The 26136-nt window shown below is 30.4% G+C and overlaps 5 protein-coding genes and 3 long non-coding RNA genes across 11 annotated transcripts; 5 read left to right on the forward strand and 3 right to left on the reverse strand.

Annotated features, from left to right (window-relative positions):
- The first annotated feature begins 1321 nt into the window (after positions 1-1321).
- On the forward strand, positions 1322-4315 carry LOC122518662. The gene is made up of 2 exons (XR_006304124.1): positions 1322-3531; positions 4030-4315. It is a non-coding gene; the product is annotated as an uncharacterized LOC122518662 (long non-coding RNA).
- A 686-nt stretch (positions 4316-5001) lies between these two features.
- On the forward strand, positions 5002-8537 carry LOC122518661. The gene is made up of 2 exons (XR_006304122.1): positions 5002-5614; positions 8418-8537. It is a non-coding gene; the product is annotated as an uncharacterized LOC122518661 (long non-coding RNA).
- Positions 8538-8693: 156 nt separating this feature from the next.
- LOC122518660 lies at positions 8694-9221 on the reverse strand. Its single transcript, XR_006304121.1, has 2 exons — positions 9080-9221; positions 8694-8854 (listed from the first exon to the last, which is right to left on the reverse strand). It is a non-coding gene; the product is annotated as an uncharacterized LOC122518660 (long non-coding RNA).
- Positions 9222-9688: 467 nt separating this feature from the next.
- On the forward strand, positions 9689-12574 carry LOC122518697 (IST1 homolog). Of its 2 annotated transcripts, XM_043637736.1 has the most exons (6): positions 9689-10675; positions 10771-11209; positions 11288-11431; positions 11757-11813; positions 11899-12103; positions 12425-12574. In XM_043637736.1, the coding sequence occupies exons 1-5, from the start codon at positions 10407-10409 to the stop codon at positions 12073-12075; spliced, it is 1086 nt and encodes a 361-aa protein (XP_043493671.1). In that variant the 5' UTR covers positions 9689-10406; the 3' UTR covers positions 12076-12103; positions 12425-12574. The 2 variants fall into 2 exon arrangements, with proteins under 2 accessions (XP_043493671.1, XP_043493670.1); XM_043637735.1 differs by lacking the exon at positions 12425-12574 and having other exon boundaries at positions 9690-10675; positions 11899-12312.
- On the reverse strand, positions 12196-13693 carry LOC122518663 (general odorant-binding protein 71). The gene is made up of 5 exons (XM_043637696.1): positions 13631-13693; positions 13291-13526; positions 12996-13182; positions 12857-12892; positions 12196-12779 (listed from the first exon to the last, which is right to left on the reverse strand). Exons 1-5 carry the CDS (start codon positions 13691-13693, stop codon positions 12555-12557), a joined length of 747 nt encoding a protein of 248 aa, XP_043493631.1. The 3' UTR covers positions 12196-12554.
- A 565-nt stretch (positions 13694-14258) lies between these two features.
- On the forward strand, positions 14259-15954 carry LOC122518664. Its single transcript, XM_043637697.1, has 4 exons — positions 14259-14279; positions 14501-14968; positions 15103-15260; positions 15660-15954. Exons 1-4 carry the CDS (start codon positions 14259-14261, stop codon positions 15823-15825), a joined length of 813 nt encoding a protein of 270 aa, XP_043493632.1. The 3' UTR covers positions 15826-15954.
- Positions 15833-18653, reverse strand: LOC122518696 (1-acyl-sn-glycerol-3-phosphate acyltransferase gamma-like). Its single transcript, XM_043637734.1, has 7 exons — positions 18565-18653; positions 17665-17905; positions 17405-17577; positions 17151-17312; positions 16742-17080; positions 16418-16637; positions 15833-16252 (listed from the first exon to the last, which is right to left on the reverse strand). Exons 2-7 carry the CDS (start codon positions 17843-17845, stop codon positions 16164-16166), a joined length of 1164 nt encoding a protein of 387 aa, XP_043493669.1. The 5' UTR covers positions 17846-17905; positions 18565-18653; the 3' UTR covers positions 15833-16163.
- Positions 18654-18670: 17 nt separating this feature from the next.
- On the forward strand, positions 18671-21833 carry LOC122518698 (F-actin-capping protein subunit beta). 3 transcript variants are annotated; one of them, XM_043637740.1, is made up of 4 exons: positions 18671-18759; positions 20118-20329; positions 20415-20787; positions 20868-21833. In XM_043637740.1, exons 2-4 carry the CDS (start codon positions 20130-20132, stop codon positions 21099-21101), a joined length of 807 nt encoding a protein of 268 aa, XP_043493675.1. In that variant the 5' UTR covers positions 18671-18759; positions 20118-20129; the 3' UTR covers positions 21102-21833. The 3 variants fall into 3 exon arrangements, with proteins under 3 accessions (XP_043493675.1, XP_043493674.1, XP_043493673.1); XM_043637739.1 differs by lacking the exon at positions 18671-18759 and adding an exon at positions 19605-19825; XM_043637738.1 differs by lacking the exon at positions 18671-18759 and adding an exon at positions 20004-20036.
- The last annotated feature ends 4303 nt before the right edge of the window (positions 21834-26136 follow it).

Consider the following 26136-nt stretch of genomic DNA (forward strand, 5'->3'; position numbering starts at 1 on the left):
AAAAACTTCTCAATATGAGAGAGGCTTTTGTCCAGCAGTGGACAGTATAGGCTGATGATGATGATGATGATGAAGAGTGATACTATAATCGTAAAATAATATTTTTCCTTCGAGAACGCGTGCCAACTTTTGTAACTCGATTCCAATCGTGTTCGTTTCGCGAAGAAAATTTTCTTCAAACTTTTAAAAAGACGACGAAAGAGGATGAAATGTGAAAAAGGGAAACTTAGTTAGAAAGGTATAAAAGACTACACAAAAAAAGTATACATTTTAAGATCTTTGTACTATCAAGATCAAAGAAAACGAAAGAATGTTCTTTAGGCTTTTGTGATTCTAGAAATTGAACAGATTTTATCTATGATAAATACCCCCTTGTAGAAAAGTATTACCTTTTCTTTTCTATTATTTTCTTTCTATTCCTTTTTCGGAAAAGGGTACACGGTTTAACGTTGTAAGCTAAGAAACGAATGCAAATAAGTATAAAAGGAAAATTTGTACGTGTCTGCGTGTCTGTGTGTGCACGTTGAATCTATACAAAATAAATTTTAACGAAAAACAATGAAGACAATTTTACAGTTTCGATTCGATTTGTCGTTGGAACGAATGGATATTTTATAAAATAAAAATACAAAATCATAGAAGAAAGTGAGAGAGAGAGAGACGAAGCAGGGAAGAAAACAGGTACGAGACAGAGAACACCTTCTGACAAATGCTGTAACACGACGGGAGTTCTTAAACGTGTAGCTTTACTCCTGTCAAACGAATCTCTCTGCGGGATGCAAAACTAAAATCTTCCAATAATTCTATTTCTCGGAAAAGTAAAACTTACCTTTTACTAAAATAATAAATCCAAATCGTTGATCATTCCGATCGAGATATCATTTTTATTCTAATATTTGTCGAATCATCAAAGACGAAATATCGTTCGCTCTCGAATACCATAAAGCTCAATTTTTCCTATCTATCCTTTTTGTTAACTCGTCGCGAATATATTTCTTTATAGTACCTATACCTCATTCTACTTTTTACCAAAAGACTTTTTAAAAAAAAAGAAATCCTTCTTTTTCTACCGAAAGAATCGTTGAACCTAAAATCTTTCGGAGGCACGCCCCATCGACGCCTTCTCGCGGCGTCTTCTCCATCCGAGGAAAAAGAAGACGAAAAAGAAGACGAAAAAGAAGACGAGAAAAAAGAAAGAAAGAAAGAAATAACAGTTGGACGGCAAGGCATGGGGCAGGGAAGGGCAGGGGTAGCAGAGGGAGGAAGGAGCGAAGTGGAATTGGACGAGGAGGGGAAGGGTGGGGAGGGGAGGGAAAGGAAAAGGGAAAGAGAAAGAGAAAGAGAAAGAACGCAATACAACATCGTCGAAAGAGATCTCGATTCCCTTTCTCCTTAAAGTTCTGCTCGATCGTTAGTCGGCGGACCCTCTTTTCCTCTTCCTCCTCCTCCCCCCCCGTTCCCCACCGCCAACATCGGAGTTAAACTTCCATCTCTCTCTTTCCCCTTCCTCGGTGGAGCATCTCGAGATCCTTTGGAGAACCCTCGTGATTGCTTCATTAAGACGTCAAGAGATACGGCTAGCAAAGTCGCCGCTCGTTATTGCCTTGGCATCTTGCTGCTCGATGATCACCGTCGAACTTATACACACACACGCAACTCTCTTATGTTTTCTTTTACATACGTTCGCGTCATCGGGGAACACGAGGAAATATCAACGTTCCTATTTTACCACCTGTATGAGTTTTTTTTTAGACAAACAGCCATTTTCTTTACAACAAAATTGTAATCCGTTAATCATTTTTTTATTAAAATGACGAGTCCAGTTTGATCATCGTCAAACTTATACACACGCGTGCAACTCTCTTACGTTTTGTTTTACATACGTGTCATCGAAACACGAGGAACAGGAACGACGAACGTTCTTCCTAGGAAAAAAAAAAAAACCAAATGAACAAATATCACTGAGTTATCTAAATTCAAATTTAATTGAAATAACAAATTCCAATAGTTTTATCTCGCGCGACGAGTATACTCGTTATTCACGATTATTAAGAAATACTTGATGAAAGGAAAAAAAATAAAAAAGGAAATGTAAAAATTACTAGACACGATAAAAGAGACCGCAATAAATCTTTTTTATTTCTTAATTGCTTCCTCCTCCAAATCGATTCTCGATTTTTAGGATGACCGCAAAAAAAAAAGAAAAAAACGAGAGATTTCTTTCGTAGAGATACACATTTCCACGTTGTCCTTTTTTTTCTTTTCTTTCTTTCTTTCTTTTCTCGGAACGCATTTTTCTTTTTTTTTCTTTTGATGATCCTCCGAGACACGATCCAGAAGGTTGAAGAAGCATTTCATGTTTACCGAACAATTTTCTTTGATTGAAGGTGTTATGCTTTAACAACTTAATGAACACGCCTCGCGTATAATCGGGGTGCTCTATTCTTTTTTTTCTTTTTAAACTGCCTGATTATTTTTATTTGACGAAAAATATGAAATCCGAGAAGGCACGAAAAGATCTTTTTTTTCCTTCTTCTTCTTCTTCTTCTTCTTCTTCTCAACGTAGGAGTAACGAGCTTTCTTGGAATTCAAGAACTTTTAGTCCTACCTTTTTTTTTCCCCCTCGTAAATATGTCAACTCCCCTAGTCAGTTTTTCTTGTAAATTGTAAAAGTTCATTGTTGGTCAAAAGATCATTGTCGCAGAGGAAAAGATATTATTTCAAACGCGAGCTCCAACTTGGTACGAAGATACCTACATACATAATTCTAACCAGGGTTATTAATGAAAGAAAGAATTTGAATTTCAACGCTTACGGGGCTGCTAGCAGATCGTTAACGTTCCCCTCGATAGCCCGGAGACACGCTCGTTCGCGAATACCTCGTGTCAGGATCTTAATTAGATAGATTAGTACGGAAAAATTCAAAAGAAAAAGCAAAGAAAAAGAAAAGTAATGACCGACCGGTTCTAAACATTTATCCTGTCAATTTTTATTTTACAATTTGAATGAAAATTTTTGTTTCCATTTTCAACCCCAATTTCCTCTTCTATCAATATCATTTACTTTCTAGGAAAAAACCCGGCAAGGTTTTGTCATTATTTTTACTCGGAATAATAAACGCGATAAAAAATATAAAAAAACCGTTTCCCGTAGATTTTGTTGGAAAAAGAGCTAAGACGCCAATTCCTTTTAATGGCGCAGAACGAACCGAGACGATGAACCGGAGGGATTATGAAACGGTGAGAGCGTTAAACGACGTCTTAAAACGTCTTCTTTTCTTCTGGACCATAGAAATGAACGAACGAAGAAGAAGAACCAAACCGATGCCAGCAACAGCAGCAGCAGCAGTCATTGTACTCGGGGAAGACCCGTCCTTTATGCGTCTCTGGCTTTAACGTTTTGCGAGCATCGAAAGAAAAGGACACGGATCCGATTGCATGCTGCGAGGAGTTCTCCGAAGAAGATAACTCGTTGCTTACCTGACGAGTACGATGACTACGACGACGATCATCGCAACGATAATTTTGAAAGGTACATTCGTAAACGAACATATGTGACGCGAGAGACCAAAAGAAGCTTCCAAATCATTCCAATGAATCACATTTCAACACCTTTCCTTCGATTCTTTCTTTTTCTTTTTTATTTCTTTTTTATTTATTCGATTCTTTCCCCCCCCCCTACCTACCTTTAACTGTCCTTTTAACTGTCAGGGAGTATCACATATATATAATATGTTTCTATACGACACTTATTTTAATAATTTTATTTTCTGGACAACATAAAAACCAATTAAATTCTAATTAATATTACTATTTACAATTCCTACAAATTATAGATTACCCGTAAAATAAGTAATTAAAAGCAACATAAAAATATTTTTATTATCCGACGACGACCTCCCCCTCCCCCTCCCCCTAGTCATCTTTCTTAATGACAATTAATAATAATCTGTCTTATCTAAATCCTTAACGAATCTCCTCTCTTTTGTCAACCATCTAATTCATCGTAAATGTTGTTCTTTGATTCAAGGATTTGCGCCGTTACACACAGAAGCGTGTAAAAAGTATCCTTAGAAATGGTTTTCAAGGAATACGGACACGGTCCATTGAACGATGAATAATCATTTTATTTTTTTTTTTCTTATTCGTTCTTTTCGTTACGTCATCATATTTCTAACCTCGTCTTTTCTTAGAGCAGTAGAATAGAAACGTTCTTTAAAGGAAGGAAGGAAAGGGAAGGCAAGGGGGTCCCTTTGAGATCGGCCAGCATTATGAGAAGTAGAAGTAAAAGAAGCGGATCTCGAAGAGAAAGAAAAGAAAAGAATAGAAAAGAAAAGAAAAGGGAAGGGAAGGGAAGGAAGAAAAAGAGGGAAAAAAAGGTAACGCGTTCTTTTCTTTAGAAACTAGAAAAGCTTTGAAATAGGCAGCAGCAGCAGCAGCAGCAGCAACAGCATCAGCAGCAAAAGCCAGCGACGTAGCATGAAAATGTAAAAGGAGGGGGACGGATTTGACGTCTCCATCTTCGATTCTTCAGCTTCTTATGCTCTCTTTGCTTTTCTTCTTTTTCTCCTTCCCCTCCCCCCACCGCCCCTCGCAGTCCCACGTTCCCCTTCCTCTCCTGTTCGTATCTTTTTTTCCGTTTCTTTTTTTTTGTATTACCAGCCCTTCGTGCGGATACTAAAGCTGGTATTCACGCGAGATTTAGCACGGCAAGGATGGATACTCTACAGCTAAAGGCCTTCGGGCCTTTTCAACACCCACGGTCCCGTCCGGACGACCGGCCAACCGGCCGGCCATTTTGAATGTCTGATTTAGCGGCGTTTGTTGCTCTTATTTGGCGCTTTGTCGAGGGAAGGTAGTTTATTCCGTGACAAGTTTCGCGGCTACGAACCAAAGGCGCAGGCATTGCTTTCTTCGTCTTGTTTTTATTGCGTTGGGTTGTGTCGTGTTGTATTTTGGGAAAACGAAAAACCATTCTAGTTTAGTGTTTATTTTTCTCGTAAATCGGTCATCTCTTACGACGATGACACAGTCTAACTTTGTTTTTCGTATTCTTTACAATCGATCGAACACAATTTTATATACACGATATATATATAAATATTTGTATAATATTTATATAACATAGAAATTATTTTATTATATTATATTATTATATATTGCAATAGCTGCACGCGCATAGATTGAAATTTCGTCTTATTTACCTAAAACAATTGTTACTAATATAATTAAACCGTGTTAATCTTTTTCTTTTCATTTTATGTTTCTACATTACGCGATACCTTCCTACAAATCCTATTCAAACAAATACCTTTATAACTCCCTATATAAATTGCAAAAAGATCATCCCAACGTTATCTCGTAAATCGTAAATAAAAAGTCTAACAAAAAGAAAAAAAACAAACAAACAAATAAAAACATTTCTATTCGTAATAAATACGTTCTACGCAATTCTCTTCTGTAGGAGTTTCGACAAGAAAGATTCGTCGGGTTCGTATTCGCGTTTTGTAGTCAAAGGGATATCGTAAACAAGGAATAGTAGTGGCTAAGAGTAAACAGGATCCGCATCCAATCGGGACGCCCGTCGCCGCCGACACCGCTGCTTAACACATGCGGTGAGAACAGTTCTCCTTTTCTTCTCTTTTTCTCTCTCCCTCTCTCTCGCACACTCTCTCTTTCTCACTCTATTTCTTTCTCTCTTTTTGCTTCCTTTTCTTTTCTCGCGTTCTGCTCTCCGACAATCGTCTCACTCTCTCTCTCTCTCTCTCTCTCTCTCCCTCCGCCCCCTTCCGCCTCCTTTAAAGGGTTTCGCCTCTTTACGGCAAATATACAGGGACGAGTGCTTGACCAAGCGCATACGTGTAAATACACACACATATATATGTATATGTATATAGATAGGTACTTACAAGAATATATACAACACACGTTTATATACGGGGACAAGGAAAAAAAAAGGACGACAAGGAGTAAGTCGTTCTCGGGGAGATTCTCGAATCGAGATATCGGCGCCGCTACCCGTGTACTCTTCTACCATACTCCCCCCCAACGCCCCCCAATGCCCCCCAATGCTCCCCAACCCCGCCCGGTATGTATCAGCAGAATCTGCATTTTTTATTCGGCAGCCCTCTTCTCGCGCCATTCCTCCTCCTCCTCTTCTTCGTTGTTTTTCTTCTCCGATCGGTACACGTACGAAGCTCTTTCGACCTTTTCCTTCTCTCCCTCCTCCCTCCCGCCGGTTCCCTCTTCGACCCTCTTATTCTCTTTACATCTCTTTTTACATCACGACATTTATCTCTTATCATTCATTTTTAAATGAAAATATGTAGAATCTTTTTCTTTTTCTTTTTTTATGTGTAGATACTCTATCGTGTTTTAAATCGAGCAGATAAAGTGCATACAATTTTAGGGAATGCAATCTTGTAAAGAGTGCATCTTCGTGCATTCCTCGAAAAGTTCGCGTTAATATTTTTTATACTCGAAGTGAACAAATTTGAATGTCGCTTTCATATATTAAACAAGACGTTTAACAATATCAATCTTATTATTATTTTTTCCGTACCTTTCTCCTAACACTCATACAATTGAAAAATATTACCAATCATGAGAGATTAATCAAGATCGGGTTTAGGAAGTACCCTCGTTTATTAAACAGAATTGACCCTGTCCTCGATTCATGCACACGATGCGGGCTTTTAATAAATTTATGACGCCTTCCAGTTGTTGTCCGACTAAACCTCATTAAGATTAATGCACAGAGTTGTTTATCACGATGTTTACATTACTGTTGCAAGATCGTTCTACCTTAGAATAACGAGATTTAAAGAACATCCATTAAAATGAGATGCCGTGGCTGTGGTTGTGGTCGTGGCTTTGCTGTCGGCAGCTTATATGCGTGCCGGAAGTTCAGAAATAACTTTTCATTCCGTTATATTAACCCTTAACGGTCCAGAATTTTTTCAACTTTATTTCCCACCAGTTCCAAGCTATTTTTCATACGAACAGAAACTATGTGCTCGCGCAGTTTTTATATACGGGTATAAAACTCAAAAACTCATTGTATTGGTAAATTATAGCGGGTAAATTCGAATAATAGATTCTACATAGCTGCGCGTCGGAAGTTACTTATGACTCGACCTAATAGAATCTGTTAGTAGAATCTGCGGCTGAGCGATCAGTATGTTGTTGAAATTCTAGCGGTCGGTAAAGTGTTAATATCTAAAGTCAATTAAGTATTTGTCACGTCGAAAAATCAAATGATTGATAAATGTATCACAGGGAAGTTGGACGCAAGGGTCCAACTATTGTTAATATCTAAACGTTATAACATGGGACGTACGTAAGTTGGTACTTGACCTTGCTAGCCTCGTATAAAAAAGTTTTCTACGCACACTAGGATACGGGGCAACAGACATGAAGGCAGTGCACAACCACGAACCGCCATTACTTTCACGATCTTCTCTTTGGCTTGGCTACGCCCGAGGCAGCATCTTAACAACTTAATTTCTGACGATAGAAAGAAAGAGAGAGAGAGAGAGAAAGGGAGAGTCGCTTCTTTGACGCTCCTTTGCTTCTGTTTTCTTTCCTCCTTTCTTTTCCTCTTCCTCTTTCTCTTTCTCTTCTTTGCTATCCTCTCAACCACCACCCCAACGCATTATTTCACGAAGCAATGCGGGCCAGCAGCAACAGCAACAGCAACAGCATCACCACCACCACCACCACCACCACCGCGGAACGCTTACGAGCAAGAATAATACACATTTCTTTCGTCGTTCTGCTTTCAACGATCTAAACTACTTACAAGGTAGTAGAGATAAAAAGATGCACAAGGTATTTATATTAGAAATATCTAACGATCTTGTTGGTAAAGAGAATAAATACTTTTAAAGAAAGATACAAAAATAATTCAAATGATTATAATTAAGAAACAAATACTATTTATCTATCTATCTATCTAACAATATTTAAAAATTATTAAAAGTAGTTTCTAATAGAGAGTAAAGAAAAATCTAACAATCGAGGAAACGTTTTATCGAAACGACACAATCGTCGGTCAACGTTCTCGAGTAAGAAATTACATCGACGATTTAATGAACCATCCAACTATATCCCCCCGCAAAACCCACCAAATAAAAGTCCAAGGTAGCACCAAAGAGGAGACCCTTTCTTTTTATCGCGTGAGATCCGTTCTTTTCGCCGCCGAGTCCACCTCGGTTTTTCTTTCTTCTTCTTCTTCCTCTTACATCTGCTACATCTCTCGCAGTATTTCCCTCTCCCTCTACTTCACCCCTCTACTTCCCTATACTTCGTATTCTTCCATCCTCCTCTTTCATCTAAACCAAACCCAAGAGTAAAGAGTGGAGCCCTTGAAAACCAGTTTTGTTGAACTGTTTCGAGCTTGCTGCTTCATTCTGCTAGAAGAACGACGAAAGAGACGCCACCTTGGCGATGGAAACGCTTCTTCTTCGGCTTGCCCAGAGAGAAGTTCAAATGAGAACGAGAATGACGAGCAGACTGAGGAGGGGATGTGTGAACAAAGAAAGGGAAAAAGATACAGAGGGAGAGAGAGAGAGAGGAGAGAGATCGACTGGTCCAGCACATCTTCATTAGTCCAATATCCACGCTTATTTCAATGGCGTGGGCATATACCCCCATTGACATAATATGTGTGTATAACTTTTCTCTCTTTCTATCTCCAATCCTTTAACTCAATTTTCTATCAATCATATCCAACGTTATTCTTTTGTAGAAAATTATCTTGCTTCTAACACTTTTAACAGATTCTTGTTTTTTATTTTTCAGTATAAACCATCAACTCTATGATAAGTTTATTGTCATTTAATAATTAGAATTTCCTAAAAACAAATATTACATTTAAATATAAAGATTAAACGTTTTCTTCGCGCACATCTCTACATTCATTTTCAATATTATAAGAGTATAATAATAATAATTAAAATAAACAGGTTACTATATGCAATGTATATAGATATGTTTATGTTATGTATATATGTTACAGTTATTTTATGAAATCTCATTAATTCCTGAAACGATCAGCTTGTTATATGAAATAACTATACCGATCAGATCCAGGAAAACAAACCAGACCAAATCGAGGAACTCTTCGATCGTCAGACTATAATACTTGCTACGAAGTAGGAGTGTTTTGTATTTGGAGCCATCGTAAAACTTCTTACGCAGTGAGTCAAAAAATTTTAAGTCCCTCCGGTGCTCAATCATGTCGAGGATGAAAGGTCCCAATCGGCACGAGTTACTAATTGTAATTATTCCAATAAATTAGTGACGAGCAAATGAGTAATTCCTTTCTAGGAGTTACTCATGAAAATTGTATATTGTATTGTATATTGTATTGTATATTTTATATTAGTTCAGGATAGGTTTTCTTGTCTCACCGGTTAAATTCATTTAATTAACAGTGCAATTAATTAATGCACTTTCTTTTTTATTACGTGTTTTGTTACGTAAACACAAATATTTCTTGTATTTTTTCCATATATTGCTGATACTCTGTACCGCTAGATATAATTCAGTATCGAACGATTCAAAAGTCTTTGCGTTTTCTTAAAAATTAATCATATCTGATTTATGTTTTATGGTCAAACATAAATATTAAAAATACGAACGTCTACTCCAATGTGTTTAATGCTCCATCTTCTTATAGCCTATTATCTTTCTTTGTAATTGGGAATCTTTCCATCAATAAGAAAATTGCGTTTAGTATAAAGTAATGTTAAACAAGATTGGAGAAACAGATATCCGTTCTAACCAATGAAATTCTCGGGATATTCTCCCTCCTTGCGAAAACCAACGAATACAAACAAACAATAGACATACACACACACGCGCGCGCGCGCGCGTTCATATCTGTCAGTAGTTAATAGCAGTTATTGGTTAGTCATAAGTAGTCATAGATTATATTTATGAAATTGATTCATGACGATAAATTTATTTCTGCTAAATAAATATGAAATTGCAATAAGTGCGTGATAAATAATTTTGTTCGTAAATTGCATCTTTGAAACATAACGTGATATTTTACGCGAACAAATATGGCACTCATTTATATGTAATAGCTAAGAGATACGTAAAAGTAACAAAGTTTTTGTGGATCAAAGTTTTATTTAAATACAAATAAAAGAAATTCGGCAGTAATCTGATGTAATCTAGTTTTAAACACATTGATTTTTATCTACGAACATAATATTCCTTGATAAAAGAAATAGTTACATTTTGTATTCAGTGATTTTTAGTGATTTTCAGAACACTTCTAATATATATAAATTATTATTAGACAAGAGATCATAAACAATTAACAAAAGAAACAGAAAGTCTATTCGTTATTTCTAATATTGAACGAATAAATAACTGTTAAAATAATCGTTTAAAATGTTTTCAAGCACTCCTAATTACACAAAACTAAAGACACACCTTAGGTTAGCTATAAACAGGTTAAAGCTATTAGAAAAGAAGAAAACAGAATTAGCTCAAAAAGCACAAAAAGAAATAGCTGATTACATTGCGGCTGGTAAATATGAAAGAGCCAAAATTCGAGTGGAACATATTATAAGAGAAGATTATATGGTAGAAGCCATGGAATTAATTGAAATGTATTGCGATCTCTTACTTGCTCGTTTTGGTTTAATTCAACAAATGAAGTAAGTTTGTGACGCTGTTAATTAGAAATCTGTTTGATTCATTCGTATCTTATTATTTGAATATTTTTAATACGTGATATTTATAATTTCAATAGAAATTTAGACGAAGGTCTAGCAGAAGCTATTTCTACAATAATTTGGGCTGCGCCACGTATACAAACAGATGTACAAGAGATAAAAGTTATCGCTGATATATTAACCGCTAAATATGGAAGGCAGTATACGGAAGCTTGCAAAGAAGAAGCTATACAAACTATATCTGAGAAATTAAAACATAAGATGAGCGTACAGTCTCCGCCTAAACTTTTAGTTGAAAAATATCTAATTGAAATAGCAAAAAATTATGATATAGAATATGAGCCGGATCCTCAAATAATGGCTGAAGGAGTGGACACTCTATTAATAGATATTGGAAACAACGGTGGTGAATCTAGAAATAATTTAGATCTTGCTAGCGGTGGTAGCAATGGGCCACAACCAGCTGGATTTATTGGCTTTCCGCAACCGCCTTTGTTACCCGATCCAAATATAAATGTAATGGTAAAATATATTAAAAATTTAGATTAGATAAAGAACAAATAATAATGTTTATATATTCTTGATTATAATCAGAATACGGAGAAGGGAAATCCACCTATAGGATTTGTACCACCAATGGGGCCTGCTACTTTCCCAGAAAAGGATCAAAACACACCCTTTAATCCTACTGCATTTTCATATAACATCCCATTGGATAATGCTAATACTAATAAACCCGTGAGTAACTCGATCAGTAATTTTTACTATAATTATATATTTTCTCTAAGAATATTAATTTACTTGGCTTATAATATCATGAGAAATTTGTTATATGGGTCAAACAAGAAACATAAGTTATATTTCTCACTAGTTAAATGTATTTTGCTAATTAAAAGACCGAGTGTTTAATCAAATTGCTAAATGAATTTGTAGTCAACTTATGTAATACAGGATTATGCATACATTGTCAGGTATATAATCATAAGACAAGAAGTTAAAGAAACTAAAAGAGTGCATTGTTTTTTTTATTATTATTATTAATATGCAATAACATTTGATTCAGGAAGATGATTTACCACCTCCATATGCCTCATCATTTCCACCTGACTTAAATAAACAAGTGAGATTAATTATAATTAACTATACATTATTATGTGATTTAATAATTGTGCGAATGAATATTTTGTTTTGTACGTTTTGTTTAGTCCGATGAGAAACCGAAACCTCAGCCACGATCAAAAATTCCAATGAATAATTTTCAACTTCCCGATTTACCTGCTGTACCGTCAGGAAGTGAATTACCTCAAAATACATCTGAAAATGATGATATAGATTTTGATGACCTAATGAAACGCTTTGAAGATTTAAAAAAAAGGAAGTAACATTCGAAAGGATTAATTATAATCAAAGGTATACTATATTCTGCTGATTATTATGATTTTTACAAATGTATAGAATAGTACTACAGTTTGGAATATTAATTGATAATATATAAAGAGCTATATAAAATAATGCTTCTTTTTAATGAACGATAATGTTTTTACAAGCGCAAAATGTAGTATAATATTGTTGTAAACATTTCAAATAAATACATACAGTTTATTAATTGTTAACATAAATATTTATTAGAATTTTTGTCTCTACAACTAAGTTATAACTTCATAAAAGTATGTTTATCATATTACTTTTATCTTGATTATAATTTTCATAATTATTGCAATAATATTGTAGTGCATATTGAAGAAATTGGTGCAAATTCTAAAATCCAAAGATAATGGAAATCAATTATATGTTCCAATCTTCGCATTGCTGAAAATGCAAATATTATTTAATAAGGTACACATTATCTCTGTGAATGTAATTAACATGACAGAATAATAATTTGTCTTACTTCTTTGCCCTTTCCTATTAAACATGTAATTAAATTTTGGGAATATTCACATTTTTCCATTCTATTAACAGAATTAAGAAAATGAAAACATTGTATAATTGATTCTTCTATAAAGTCACGTAATTCTAGATCATGGATTCTTTCTGTCATTACTCGTATCATAGATTCTCGTACTGGAAAGCCTCTTTGATCAACCTTCATAAACAATTGAAATCAATTATAAAACATATATCGTCTCGCAATCAGTATTATTAACAATTATTATTACTTACGGCATTTAATTCATTGAGAAAACATTGTGAGATACACTAATATTAAATAAAATAACAAATTAATATATTGCTATATCATAGTAAGATATAATTATTTAACAAAAATTAAATTATTAATATTATTATTATTACGCCTTACAGAGTCATTTTGTTTTTGATTACGGTCTTCTTGGTAATTTCGATTACTTCCAGAATTTCTCACATTTCTCCAATTGTTTGTATTATAGTAATCTACATTTTTCAATCTTTCATTTCCATTATTAGAATTATAAGATTGTGAATTACCATTTCTTATAGATAGGCCAGCTCTATTGTTTCTGGTATTGATAGAATTAAAACAAAATTATTTTAAAATAATTCGTATAGAACATTATGTTTGTGTGTGTGTGTGTGTGTGTGTGTGTATGTACGAACAAAATTGTCATATTCATTACCTATCATTTTGATCATTTAAAAATTCATTAGTATAGAATTTGCTATTATTTTTGGCAAAAAACTTGTTATTAAAATCATCTTCATTCGAGTCAGAAGAACTGTCCGATTCATTACTTTCATTCGAAGAGGAATCGTTATCATAATTATTATTTTCTAAATTTCGTTTTCTACAAGTTTTTAAAATTTTTTCAAACCAATCATCAATTTGTTGATTAATTGATTGACATCTTAGTGCCTTTAAAATATAAAATTAAACAAAAAAAAAAGTCGATACATATTATAATAAATTATTTTTATACATATTTCTTATTAGAAGTTTATAAAAGATATTTAACTTACTATACCAAAATGAAAATACGATGTCAAAATAAAAGCAAATAAAGCGAGAAGGCAAGGCTTCATTTTGGCGTCTACTGATCGAAGAATCTCTGCGAACTGTAATATATATATATTCTGATCCATAAATTTATCTACGTAAATAATGAGATTCAATTGTAATATTAATTTTCATTCATAGGAAAGACTAATAAAATTGTCTCTAGTTTAATTGACATTTCCTTGCTCCATTTAATAATCTACAATACTACGGAAACATGGATCATTTAATTATTTCCTGTATGAAATTAGTCTGTTCGCTAGATCATTTTGATAAATAAATAATTACTATTGAATAAAATGAAGTGTATTTTATCGAAATTATTATACAGTACTTTTACTTTATTTAATCATTTGTTTTTTTTTTTTAAATAAACTTTATGCAAGATAAATAGAGAAAAATGAAAATATTGCAATTAAAATTAAATAAACATTATTCTTCCTAACAATAATGCTTATATAAAGCAAGAAATAACTGAATAACGTTAAATCTAATGGAGAAGGGGGGATATTGGAAAGTTCTAAGCTTCAGTTAAATATACTCCATGGAATAATAAGTTGCAGTTTAGTTTGTGCTTTCTTATGGGAAACAATGTACAACGTAACATACATTGTAAGTATATATTTATTGTTTCATTTTATCTATAAAATGTAAGAAATTCCTAGTTTTGAAAGGGTATTAGAATTATTGACCATAAAATGTAATCAACCGTGAAAGCGTAGCATTTGAATAAAAAGTGTACTACTTTCACATTATTTTTACGTGAAATACTTTATTTATAAAAAAATGCATTAATGTATATGCAATTAATTAAATATTTCTTTTATTTGCAGTTAATTGGAATTGTTTTAATTTGTTTATTTCCTTTGGAAATAAATAGCGGTATTTACGATGATAAAATAATATTAAAAGATAATTTACAAAACATAGGAAAAAAGCAATCAAATGATATTAACACTGTAAAAGTATCAAAACTTGATTATGTATTAAGAAATGCAACAAATAAATGTGGACTTGAAAATTCATGTAAAAACAATGATACAAATTTGAGAAAAAACGTTGATAATGGAAATAATAAAAAATTAATAACAAATTTAGTTCCACCATTAATAACAAGTAAAGATTATTATACTTATTTTAATAGAAGGAAAAAAGAATTGAAACATAAAAATGAACAAGGAAATAAGAATCAGTATAATGTAAAGAATCATAAATTTGTAAAACCAAACATATCAGATCCTACAATTGAAAGTGATCAGTTATCTTACATTCGCGATCACGCGCCAACAAACGTAACAAAGGTAAAAGTTTGAACGATATAATTATATAAAATGAATAAATAAATTATGATAATATATACACACATATTTCATAAAAAAATTCATAAACTGAATTATAACACGTATAAAGAAATCGCAAATAATTATATTTATAGGAAACTTCACAAAATCAAATTGGGTATAATAAAAATGATAAAAAAAAGTCTACTACAAATGTATCACAAATTTCACCTGATGGGGATAGAGTAGAATTTCAAATACGAGGCCATGAAGGTCCAAAAACATATATCTTTGGATTTGATACCGGAATTGGGTAAGAATCGAAATAACAATATACAATAGGACTTCGATTAACCGAGACTTTGGTTACCGGGGATCTCAATTATCCGTTGTCTTATGTTTGTTACTAAATATTCAAGTCGAATCAAAATGTATAGTAGAGACCTTGATTTATCAGCGTCATTAGTCTCCCAATCATGCTATGTGTCTTCCCCCATCTTAATCTACAGGATTTCATTATTCCTACAATGCTTAGTAATTTATAAAGTTCTTCAATTTCTTGATTATGCAGTTTCCTGAGTTCGTCTGTTTACTTACCCACTTCGGTTTCAAATATTTTTCTAAAGACTTTTTCCTCTGCTATCTCCTACTATGTTCAAATTGTCCATGTAGTATTATTAGCTAAAATAAAATCATTTTAATCGTTTTTTAGAAAAAACAGACAATACAGATTAGAGGAACGTTTCAATGATGGTACAGTAAAAGGTCACTACGGTTACTATGATGCTAGAGGAAAATTACGTACTGTTAAATATATTGCTAAACCTATTGAAGGCTATCAAGAAAAGCATCATGAAACAATTATCCAAGGAAGTTGAGCATTGATTTTCGTTTACTAACAACCTGAGGTTAAAACATTTATTAACAATAACAATTAGTGTATACAAAAAAAATTAACACAAAAAGATATAAATCTTGTTGAAATATAGATACATATGAATATATTAATAAATCTAATCTATATCGAACATATTTAAGATTGATCGAACAAAAACATAAGTTCATATTTTATAAGCCTTATTTATGTATTGATTTTTAACATATTCATTGATACTTTAAAAAATAATCATTTTTGACACTGTTTAATATATATATATATGTATATATATATATATATATTAAATATTATTGGTCTATATAGCCAAAAAATTAGACTTTACTCTACTTTCTTTGCATCAGCAGCTCCATAAGATGAACTATTACTTATCTCAGACATTTGAATTGTTTTATCCATTAGCAGATAAACTAAAACAAAAATTAAATAAAAAATCAGTTATAAAACAAGTGATATATATTAATATATATTATTTATAATTCTTATTACGTAAGTATATTATACTTTGTATGTTAACGTAAATAAAAAAAATTATATAAAAATATAATTATTATATAAAATTATTTTATACTTACATATAAGAAGGATGCCCAATCCAATGGAAAAGTATAAAGTTGAGCCAGATAAAAATAGTTGAATAAGATAATATATCATTGGTACTAATACCACCACAAACCAAAATATGGTATTGAACAAAGAATAATACCTTCTCTCTAATCTGAATGTGTCTGTTTTAGGGACACCACTTGTTGCAAAAAAATCACCAGTATTATGAAAACTTTCCATCATATGATCCTATTAGGAAAACAAATAATAACGATTCCTTAGATTTTTCTAACAAAAAAGTTAATATTGTATAATAATATTTGCAAGTGAATATAATGTAAAATATGCAAAACCTTTTCTTGATATAATTTGTGCAACCAGTCAGCAGCAGCTTCGTCATCTTCCGGTACTTCGCTTAAAGGTATTCTTTTCATATACATATGAGCTTCTACTTTTTTTCCTAATAGTAAATTTGTCATGGTAGGCTTTACGGTATCGCTTTCTTTAAATGCTATTTGAATATTATATATAGCCACTGATTTTCCTCTCATATTGGGAATGCTACAAATAAATCCTTTTGTGCGTGGAGTTAAATGATATTTTAAAATTGGTAGACTCTTTTCTTTGGCAAATTTTTGACAAGCCTCTATCTTTTTTGGTGTAACACGCGTCCCTTCTGCGTATAGTAATAACTGAAAATTATGAAATATATTTAGAAATATAAAGCGTAATAGTATATGTTATTTAAAAATTACTACTTACCCATATCGGATCAGGATATTCTATTAATTCTTTAATTTGATGTCCTATCACACTTTTATCTTTGTTCCAATTTCTTTCTAGAAAGATACTTTCAGCAAATTTCCAAGCCCATCCCAATGCAGGAATATATAGTATAGATTTTTTGGCATACGCTTTGCAATTCTGTAATTTTTAAGATCATGTTAAATTCTCTTTTCATTGTTTTTTTTTTTTTTTTTTTTTTTTTCTATACAAATACATAGCTTATTACTTACCCCTAATACACCTAAACGGTTACATGCTAACCATCCGATTAGCCAATCTATTTCATAACTATGGTTCATCAGAATATATGCGTGTTCATGGCCATAGTATTTGTCAAAGTCTTTTTTATCTATGTAAAATATAACATCTGATCCGGACCACCATTCTGCCATACATACTAATTCTATAAATAAAATATAAGCATTATAAATATTATTAGTAAATTATTATGAAATATTTTCTATTGTTATTTTCTACCATACAAACTTACCGCTATAAAATGAATAACAAAGATAATAGTTGATCTTGCGATAAAAATACTTAGAGAATGGTCTAAGTCCAAAGTATAAAATACATTGGAAGAAATTTATTATTAAGCCAGATGTAAAAAATGTAATGCCAAGCATAAGATGTATGATCGATGATCTTTTCAACGAGGAAAGGATGCCCATCTTGTAATTTATTGTTTCTAAACTGTGCGCTTTGTAGAAGACATATACTTATTTCTCAATCTAAAACAAAATTTGCAATATACTTGGAAAATAATACATACCTTAATTCTTCCATAGAATAAATAATTGTAGTATTCATTCAAAATATTAATTTTTTTTTTCTACCGACTATATAAATAATAGATACATTTCTATTTAATTTCTACAAATACGTTATTTACTTTCTACACAAATATATGATAAACAAAGCATTAGGGATATACGATAGAATACGACTAAAATTAATTAAAAATAGAATTATATATAACAAAGTAATTTTTTTTTTAATTAAAATATTATATAAGGTGTCCTAAATTGATTTAAATTAGACGATACTAATTAAGAGTGTATTTATGTAATATTATCTCTTTAAGAACCTTAAATTGATATTAAATGTTTGATACAATTATAAATGAATAGAGAATTGAAGAAATAAGTGACAAGTTATTCAAATAATCATAGTTAATAACAATTTAGTTATAATTAATCTTATATCAAAATCAATTCATTTATTAGTAATAAATATAAATTAATATTTTGATTATTTTAATTCATTAATTAAATAAACATTTGTTTAATAAGAAGATATTAAACATAGATATATATATATATATATATACACATTTTTCATACATGATCGCTTGATATTTTATCACTTATATTTTTTAATATATATTTACCTAATTTGGCATATTGTTGGGAATTTGATATGCTTTATTAAAGCATAATCCTGTTATTGAAGATGTGGTATTCGTTGGTAATACTACACTTAATTATTGTAATCTAAACAGTATTACTTGGTAAAGCTGCGATTAGGAAGATCGAAGTTCGAGACCGCAATATTCCAAAGTTCACAGGAAATGGCAACTTAACAAGTATAGTACCACATTTTTAATTTACATGTATATTTATTTATTTGAATTGCAATGGAAACAAAAAAAAATAATTAAAGATTTATATAGATTTTAGAATTGTTTATAAGTGCTATTCAATTTGTGCTAAATTTATATAAAATAATTTTAAAGAAATAAATATTTCATGAGGGAAGTGAGGGGGTGTATACTAAAAACCCCTATTTGCTTTTCACACTTATTTTTATTCGGAAAACTACCTAAAGTACTGTTTACAAGAAATACTAGGTTTATATATTTGACAAAATGTTTATATAATTAATATTTTATAACTAATATTCAATAAATTGGAATCGTTAAAATCAAAAATGGATCCTAAAAACGTAAAAATAAATAAATTAATCGAATATTTTTATTAACCTACGTTAGTAATAAATTTCCAATGTACTGCAAAAGTTTTCACGATAAAGTGATAATAAAAGAACAACATTTATGATTGGCCGAGTAAAATCACTAGTTACATTATTAGTTCGATCCGAAATTAATGTAGTTATAAAAGAAACAAATCTTTTTTTTATTTTAGCGCAAATTTAGAATAAAGTTGATTATAACAATTGAAAAAATAACAAAGATTTCATAAAAATAATTCGGATTATAGTAATGATATAAGTATCTTAACTTATCGTATTTTCTTTCATTACGCTACTTTTCATGGTGTGTGGTATTGTATAGCTTTTATATATATTTTATTATCCTGCATTTGCATTATTGTTTAATTCTTATTATTTATTTTCGAATATATTCAATTAAAAGTGGTAATTTTTGGTATTTTACAGAATCTATAATAGATTGATATATTTACCATATAGGAACATCAATCTCATTTTTCAGAACGCATTATAACCAGCCAATCGCTGGTCACTTCGACACGCCCTTTAAATGTTCGTTTTTTTATGAATGCAAGTAAAACAGTTAGGGATTAACTACAATTTTGTGATTGTTGTTATATTGTTCTATTTTATAGTGTTGTCGTAATTTGATTTCCTTATTATTTAATATATAATTGAAAATTTAGGAACAATATATCATGGTGAGTCACGAACATTTATTTGCTTTAAAATCTGTTGACGTACACAAGATGTACAGTTTATGTTTGTAAGATCATTTATATATATATATCATAATATCTAAGAAGCTGTAATAAGATAGTTTTGTTATGGTTATTGTTTGGATGCAATTTAATCATTATACTTTATTATAACCTACTTTGAAGAAATGTCAAAATGGCGTTCTCCTTAATGGTGTTTCAATAATATATATATATATATATATCATTTGTAAATTTTTGTATTAATATTAAATATTATTAATTAATGGTTTAGACTGAACAACAAATGGACTGTGCTTTAGACTTAATGAGAAGATTACCTCCTCAACAAATTGAGAAGAATTTAAGCGATCTCATAGATTTAGTTCCTTCTTTATGCGAGGACTTACTTTCTTCTGTAGATCAACCGTTAAAAATAGCAAAAGATAAAGAATCCGGCAAAGATTATCTTCTTTGCGATTATAACAGAGATGGGGATTCTTATAGGTTTGTAATAAAATTACTATCTACGATTAGAAATGAAAGAGAAAGATAATATAATATTTTAATTTATCATTTTTATATTACACAGATCTCCATGGAGTAATACATATGATCCACCTTTAGAAGACGGATCAATGCCTTCTGAAAGATTAAGAAAATTAGAAATAGATGCTAATCATGCATTCGACCAATATCGGGAACTTTACTTTGAAGGTGGTGTGTCTTCCGTTTATTTATGGGATCTCGATCATGGCTTTGCTGCAGTTATATTAATAAAAAAAGCTGGTGATGGATCTAAAAAAATTAAAGGTTGCTGGGACTCTATACATGTCGTTGAAGTGCAGGAAAAATCAACCGGTAGAAACGCGCATTATAAATTAACTTCAACTGCGATGTTGTGGTTACAGACAAATAAACACGGTTCAGGTACCATGAATCTAGGAGGCAGCTTAACCAGACAGGTAAATGCGCATTTCCATATTTTTATCGATTAGAGATTCAACATTATTTAATTTTTGTATTATATTAATTATCATTTAAGGTGGAACAAGATGCGCAAATAAGCGAAACATCACCTCATATCGCTAACATTGGTAGAATGGTTGAGGATATGGAAAATAAAATTCGAAATACACTTAATGAAATTTATTTTGGTAAAACTAAAGATATCGTTAACGGTCTAAGATCGGTTCAATCTTTAGCAGACCAAAGGCAACAAGCAGCATTAAGACAAGACTTGGCTGCGGCATTACAAAGGCGAAATGCTAATAACTGATTACAAGAAAAAATAAGCTTCGATTATAATTGTGATAAAGCAAAACAATTAAAATCACACATACACAAATTCATGGCAACACTGTTATTTCTACACTAGGTGAAAAAAAAAAAAAGAAAAAGAAAAAAATGCAAAAGATTTATTCTGGGGCATTTTTAGTTGTATATTAATTTCTTGTTTATTCTTAACTATAATTTTACTTTGTTCAGCATGTTTTGCATTCAACATTTTAGTCAGTTACTAGTAGATTTAGATGTATATCTATAAATAAAACAGAATTTGTTACTAAAAAAAATGTTTTAGAATAAACAAATTGTTCTTGCTTTCGTCCAACCTATTGAAAAGCAAGAATTGCCTTATTTGGCTAAATTCATACCTTTTTTATATTAATATTGTTAAATTATACATTTATTCCCCGGATGACAAAATATGCAAGGGTATCATTCAAATTTAATTATTCTTTTTATCAAGATAAATTCATTCTATTTGAATCAACTTCTGTTAAATGCCTATATTTTGCATGTGCATAATAGCAATATATCAATCTTTCGACAGAGTATGTTTCATCTGTTTGATTATTCATCTATTTATGCAAGTAAATAATCATATTTGCACTTGCATAGTATAATCATTCAGGTATGCGAAGTATGTTGATACTACGTTCCATGCATATTGTTATCTGGATATTTTACAAAGATCATAGTCTAGTTGAATTGAAGAAATTTTAGTACATATTCTGCATTGACTTTATTTTTTTACCCCTTCATTTTTTCGCAATTATACACAAATAGATATTTTGAAAAGATAAATAAGATCTTTAGTACATCTCTATGTGAAAAAAATAATAGATATTAGAAAATATGTTAACAAAGTTACGATATAATGCAAAGTAGACCAAAATGCTTGATGGAGTTTATATATATTTAAATATATTATATTTAGATTTAAATTTCTAATTAAATCATTTGCTAAAATTACAAATTATATATTTTTGGGATCAATGATTTAAATATTTTTAACATTTGATGATCTGATGTTTTCGAAAATGTACAATACATTAAGTAGAAATTAAATAGAAATATAACAAAAAAATATATGTATGTAAGATTTGTTAACTTTTACAACTTTGAAAGTATTTAACTTGACTAATTTTGATTATACCATGTGGTAAAGCTCTTTCTCTCTCCGCGTTAAATAAATAAAATAAATTAATAAACTGCAGGTTGCATGAATGGCCAAACTGGAGTATAAAATTGAATTATACGGAAGGTATAAAAATAACTTATGCACATTAAGTAAATACGTTATACAAATGAGTCATTATCTATACTGATAATAGTACACGTTTTATCTTTCAGGCATCTTATATGACATAATGAAATGAATACCATATATCTATGCTAAAATTCTTCATTTTCAGACAGCAGATATAGTTTTTTTTTCCCTTGTGTGTATGTGTGTGTATGAGCGATAATAATATATTATAATTGTTGAACAGTGTACGAGGAATTAATAAGACAGATTTTAAAATGAAAAAAAAAAAAGCTTCATTTGGAAAATATAATTAGTTCGATACGGTCTGTGATTATTTATTCATTAACTGCATCGTATACTTCATCGAAATCATAAAAGAAGTTTGTATTTTTGGAGTTCATATTTTCAAATTTATTATATTAACAGGATATTATATTACCCACATGCAATCAACATTTGCTAAAACATTACTAATAAAATAGCATCATTTTAACTTCGTAAATTAATTTCTTAGATTTTTTTAATACACAGTTATACGACAGAGAAGAGAAGAGAAGAGTTACACGCACTTGACGATATTAGTAATTTGATTATTAACTCGTTCCATGCCACGTGCACCATTTATGGTACACGTTAAATTTGACCATCTGGCCATGTGTACCACCGGTGGTACACGTAGTCATATTTATTTAATGCGCTAAACATCAAATGGCTTGGCACGGAATGTGTTAAGCGTTTGATTAATACACTTTTTTTTTTGTTAAAATAACATTTTTCATTTCTTTTAGATATATTTATTAAATCCTGAAATAGTTACGTATATTTCCGTTACAATGTAAACAACATTTCTACAGAATTTACGATTTTTTTTTAATAATATAGATTATATGTTGTGTATTTTTATCACGTATATATGACTAATCATTTATTCACGGAAATATCAAATACATATATATTGTAATAAAAACAGTTTAATTTTACAAATTATATAGTAAGCAATATGGATAGAAAAAAAAAAGAAAGAAATTGAAATTCAAATGAAAAATAAAAAAAAAAAGAATTATTTATTTTGTCATATCTACGCGCAAAGTAGATGTCTTAGCATTAAAGTTAATTTATTAAATATTTTTCCTCAGTCTTTTTATTCGTGCTTACAGAATATACGTATTACAGGTAAGAAGGCCATTATTCCTATAATCATTAACAAAGTTTTGAAATTAAAAAGTGGTCGATGGTATGTGTATGTATACATATAACTCTATTTGTAATATAATATAAAAGATATTATTATTTTGTGTGTTCTGTTTTTTAAAAAGAAAAAGGAAAAAAACATAATTTTTTGAAGAAAAATATAAAAGGAAAATTTGTAAAACTTAAAATCTAAACTTACCTGATCTTTGTATTAATATATATAATAAGTATTTTTAATTTATTCATTCAAATTGTATGAGAGATTCATTAACACTATTATTTATGTTAAAACAAATGTTTTTCTCAACATTTTTCCATAGAAGAGAACGAAAATTGTAAGAAACAAAAAGAAAAATATTATTGATTATTTTTTTTTTCTAACCTTTACATATTTCTTTTTTGTTTTTTATCATCATCATCATCATCATCATCATCATCATCATCATCATCATCATCATCATCATCATAATCATCTATAATAAAATTACAAGCTATAAGAAAATGTGTTTATACAAATAAACGCATTTTTCAAGAACTTATTATGCATTATTTTGTTTTATATGCATTTACACATATATATGTGGAAAAATTTGGAAACTAAACTTCCCTTGACTCGTGTCAGTAAAGGAAGAAAATAATTTTTATTATTCTTGATCAGGTATTTGTAATATACAACAAATAGTTCTTCGGGTTATTTCAAATGTTATATATGCAACATTATATACCATTAACATTTAGAGAATACAAAATAATGTTTACAAAAATGAATTGAAATTTGGAATATTGCTTGTAGCGTCTATTCATAGCAATGACACATTATTTTTTTGTTTTCTCATATTGCAATTTATAATGCATATTATTATTCAATTATTTGTTCCACAATGTTCATCGATCTTAACCAGAGTGGTATTACTAAATGGCACTTTTTACAAATGATAATTAGACTCGTTGAAATAGTTTGACTCTTTTTACACCATTAGTGATGCGGCAAAATTCAAATCTGTAATTGTTGAATACGTTGTATCTCCATGTTCCATGACAATACCCTTTTGAAAAAAGAAATTTAAACAATTATATTTGTCTCAGAGTATCTAAACATTTCTTTAATACAGTTCGTTATCAAATGCGTTTTATCAAAAACGTTTGAGAGACTCTGGCATAATGTACTAGTCTAATAAAATAAGGCATATTTGTGTTTAAACGCACTATTTATTTATATTTAACTTTCAAATTTTGTCCTGTATCTTTTCTTGTCTTTGCTATTGCACTGCCACCGCATAGAATAATAATTTCATCCAAAGATATTATTAAAGCATATAGTAGTTGTTATAATAAATCAAACGTATGATTTTTTTTTTCTTTTAAGTAGTATATGTTTTCTTTGTTTATTTTCTTTTTTTTTGGTTTTATATTTCTTCCTTTAATCCAGTACCATTTTTATATAATTAGCATTTTGTTTGTTATTTAATATAGGTTTTCATTGCATTACAAGTAATATGATAACCTCTGTATTCTAAAAAGGATGACAGTGCACATTTTGCTTTTTTTTCTTTTTTTTTCTTTTTTTTTTATTTCTTCATAATCATAAGAAATCAAATGTGTTTCATTTAAAGTAGTTATATAATTATTTGAGCTTAAAAAAGATTATGTCTCATTGTCGATTCTAAGATTATGTTTATAGTTTATTAAATGTTGCACAATGAGATATTGTTATAATGTGTTTTATTTTATTTTTTTTCCTTCTCATATTATTTATTACTTGGTGTCACCATCTAGTTTCCAATTAATAATTCTATAACCCAAAACAAAAACTATTATTGTTGTTAAATTTATGAATTTTATCAGAAATGTTTCAGAAATAAAAATTCAACAAAATTCCCCTGACGCCTCTTGTGAAAAGTTTGAATTGTATTTTTCTCAGTAATACACAAGGACAATATTATTTTGAAAATATCATCTGATACATAAGATTACTGAAACTTGAACATTTACATGATTAAGATGACACCATGTGAACTTGTTATTAAAAGAAGAAAATTAAATATCCATAAAAAATGCGATAGCTCAAATTGTTCAACATAAAAGAACTTGAGCTTTATTTTTCTCTTAGAGATCTATCTCATCATATTTGCTATTAGGCATTCGCGCATTTTGTTTGTCACACGAAATCATTATCTTTTCCTCCTCCTTCATTCTTCCGCTACTGTCCGTAACAAAGCACATTTAAAGAATATGAACCTGGTCCAACATAGCACATTTGGAATACAGAGAGAGTGAGAGAGAGAGAGAGAGAGAGAGAGAGAAAGAGAGAGAGAGATGATGATTTATTTCATATTAATATTAGATACTTCTGCTCATTTAGATTATAATAGATAAGTGTTAGGTTGTTCACTGTGCAATGAACCAAAGTTCTCAAGGAAGGCATTATCTTCAGAAATTTTGATTACTTATATATTCTACAAAGATGTTAATCGTGAATGCTCTCATCATTGATAAAATGACATTAGTTAGGTTCTTGTTGTTTGTAATACTTCGTTGAGAGTTCATATGACACGTATTAATATCTTCATAGCAATGTCTCAATCTCATG

Source organism: Polistes fuscatus, unplaced genomic scaffold (assembly GCF_010416935.1).
Source record: "Polistes fuscatus isolate 324 unplaced genomic scaffold, CU_Pfus_HIC Scaffold26, whole genome shotgun sequence".
Classification (NCBI taxonomy): domain Eukaryota; kingdom Metazoa; phylum Arthropoda; class Insecta; order Hymenoptera; family Vespidae; genus Polistes; species Polistes fuscatus.

What these genes read in the sequence shown, in the direction of transcription:
- LOC122518697 (XM_043637736.1), top strand. Translation starts at nt 10,407, where the DNA reads ATGTTTTCAAGCACTCCTAATTACACAAAACTAAAGACACACCTTAGG. An exon ending in TACCCGATCCAAATATAAAT is followed by an intron (nt 11,210 to 11,287) that starts GTAATGGTAAAA and finishes GATTATAATCAG; the next exon opens with AATACGGAGAAGGGAAATCC. An exon ending in ATGCTAATACTAATAAACCC is followed by an intron (nt 11,432 to 11,756) that starts GTGAGTAACTCG and finishes CATTTGATTCAG; the next exon opens with GAAGATGATTTACCACCTCC.
- LOC122518663 (XM_043637696.1), bottom strand. Translation starts at nt 13,693, where the DNA reads ATGAAGCCTTGCCTTCTCGCTTTATTTGCTTTTATTTTGACATCGTAT. An exon ending in CGTATTTTCATTTTGGTATA is followed by an intron (nt 13,527 to 13,630) that starts GTAAGTTAAATA and finishes TATATTTTAAAG; the next exon opens with GCACTAAGATGTCAATCAAT. An exon ending in TTAAATGATCAAAATGATAG is followed by an intron (nt 13,183 to 13,290) that starts GTAATGAATATG and finishes TTTTAATTCTAT; the next exon opens with CAATACCAGAAACAATAGAG.
- LOC122518664 (XM_043637697.1), top strand. Translation starts at nt 14,259, where the DNA reads ATGTACAACGTAACATACATT. An exon ending in TGTACAACGTAACATACATT is followed by an intron (nt 14,280 to 14,500) that starts GTAAGTATATAT and finishes TTTTATTTGCAG; the next exon opens with TTAATTGGAATTGTTTTAAT. An exon ending in CGCCAACAAACGTAACAAAG is followed by an intron (nt 14,969 to 15,102) that starts GTAAAAGTTTGA and finishes TTATATTTATAG; the next exon opens with GAAACTTCACAAAATCAAAT.
- LOC122518696 (XM_043637734.1), bottom strand. Translation starts at nt 17,845, where the DNA reads ATGGGCATCCTTTCCTCGTTGAAAAGATCATCGATCATACATCTTATG. An exon ending in ACCGTTTAGGTGTATTAGGG is followed by an intron (nt 17,313 to 17,404) that starts GTAAGTAATAAG and finishes TAAAAATTACAG; the next exon opens with AATTGCAAAGCGTATGCCAA. An exon ending in AATATCCTGATCCGATATGG is followed by an intron (nt 17,081 to 17,150) that starts GTAAGTAGTAAT and finishes CATAATTTTCAG; the next exon opens with TTATTACTATACGCAGAAGG.
- LOC122518698 (XM_043637738.1), top strand. An exon ending in AGAGATGGGGATTCTTATAG is followed by an intron (nt 20,330 to 20,414) that starts GTTTGTAATAAA and finishes TATATTACACAG; the next exon opens with ATCTCCATGGAGTAATACAT. An exon ending in GAGGCAGCTTAACCAGACAG is followed by an intron (nt 20,788 to 20,867) that starts GTAAATGCGCAT and finishes TTATCATTTAAG; the next exon opens with GTGGAACAAGATGCGCAAAT.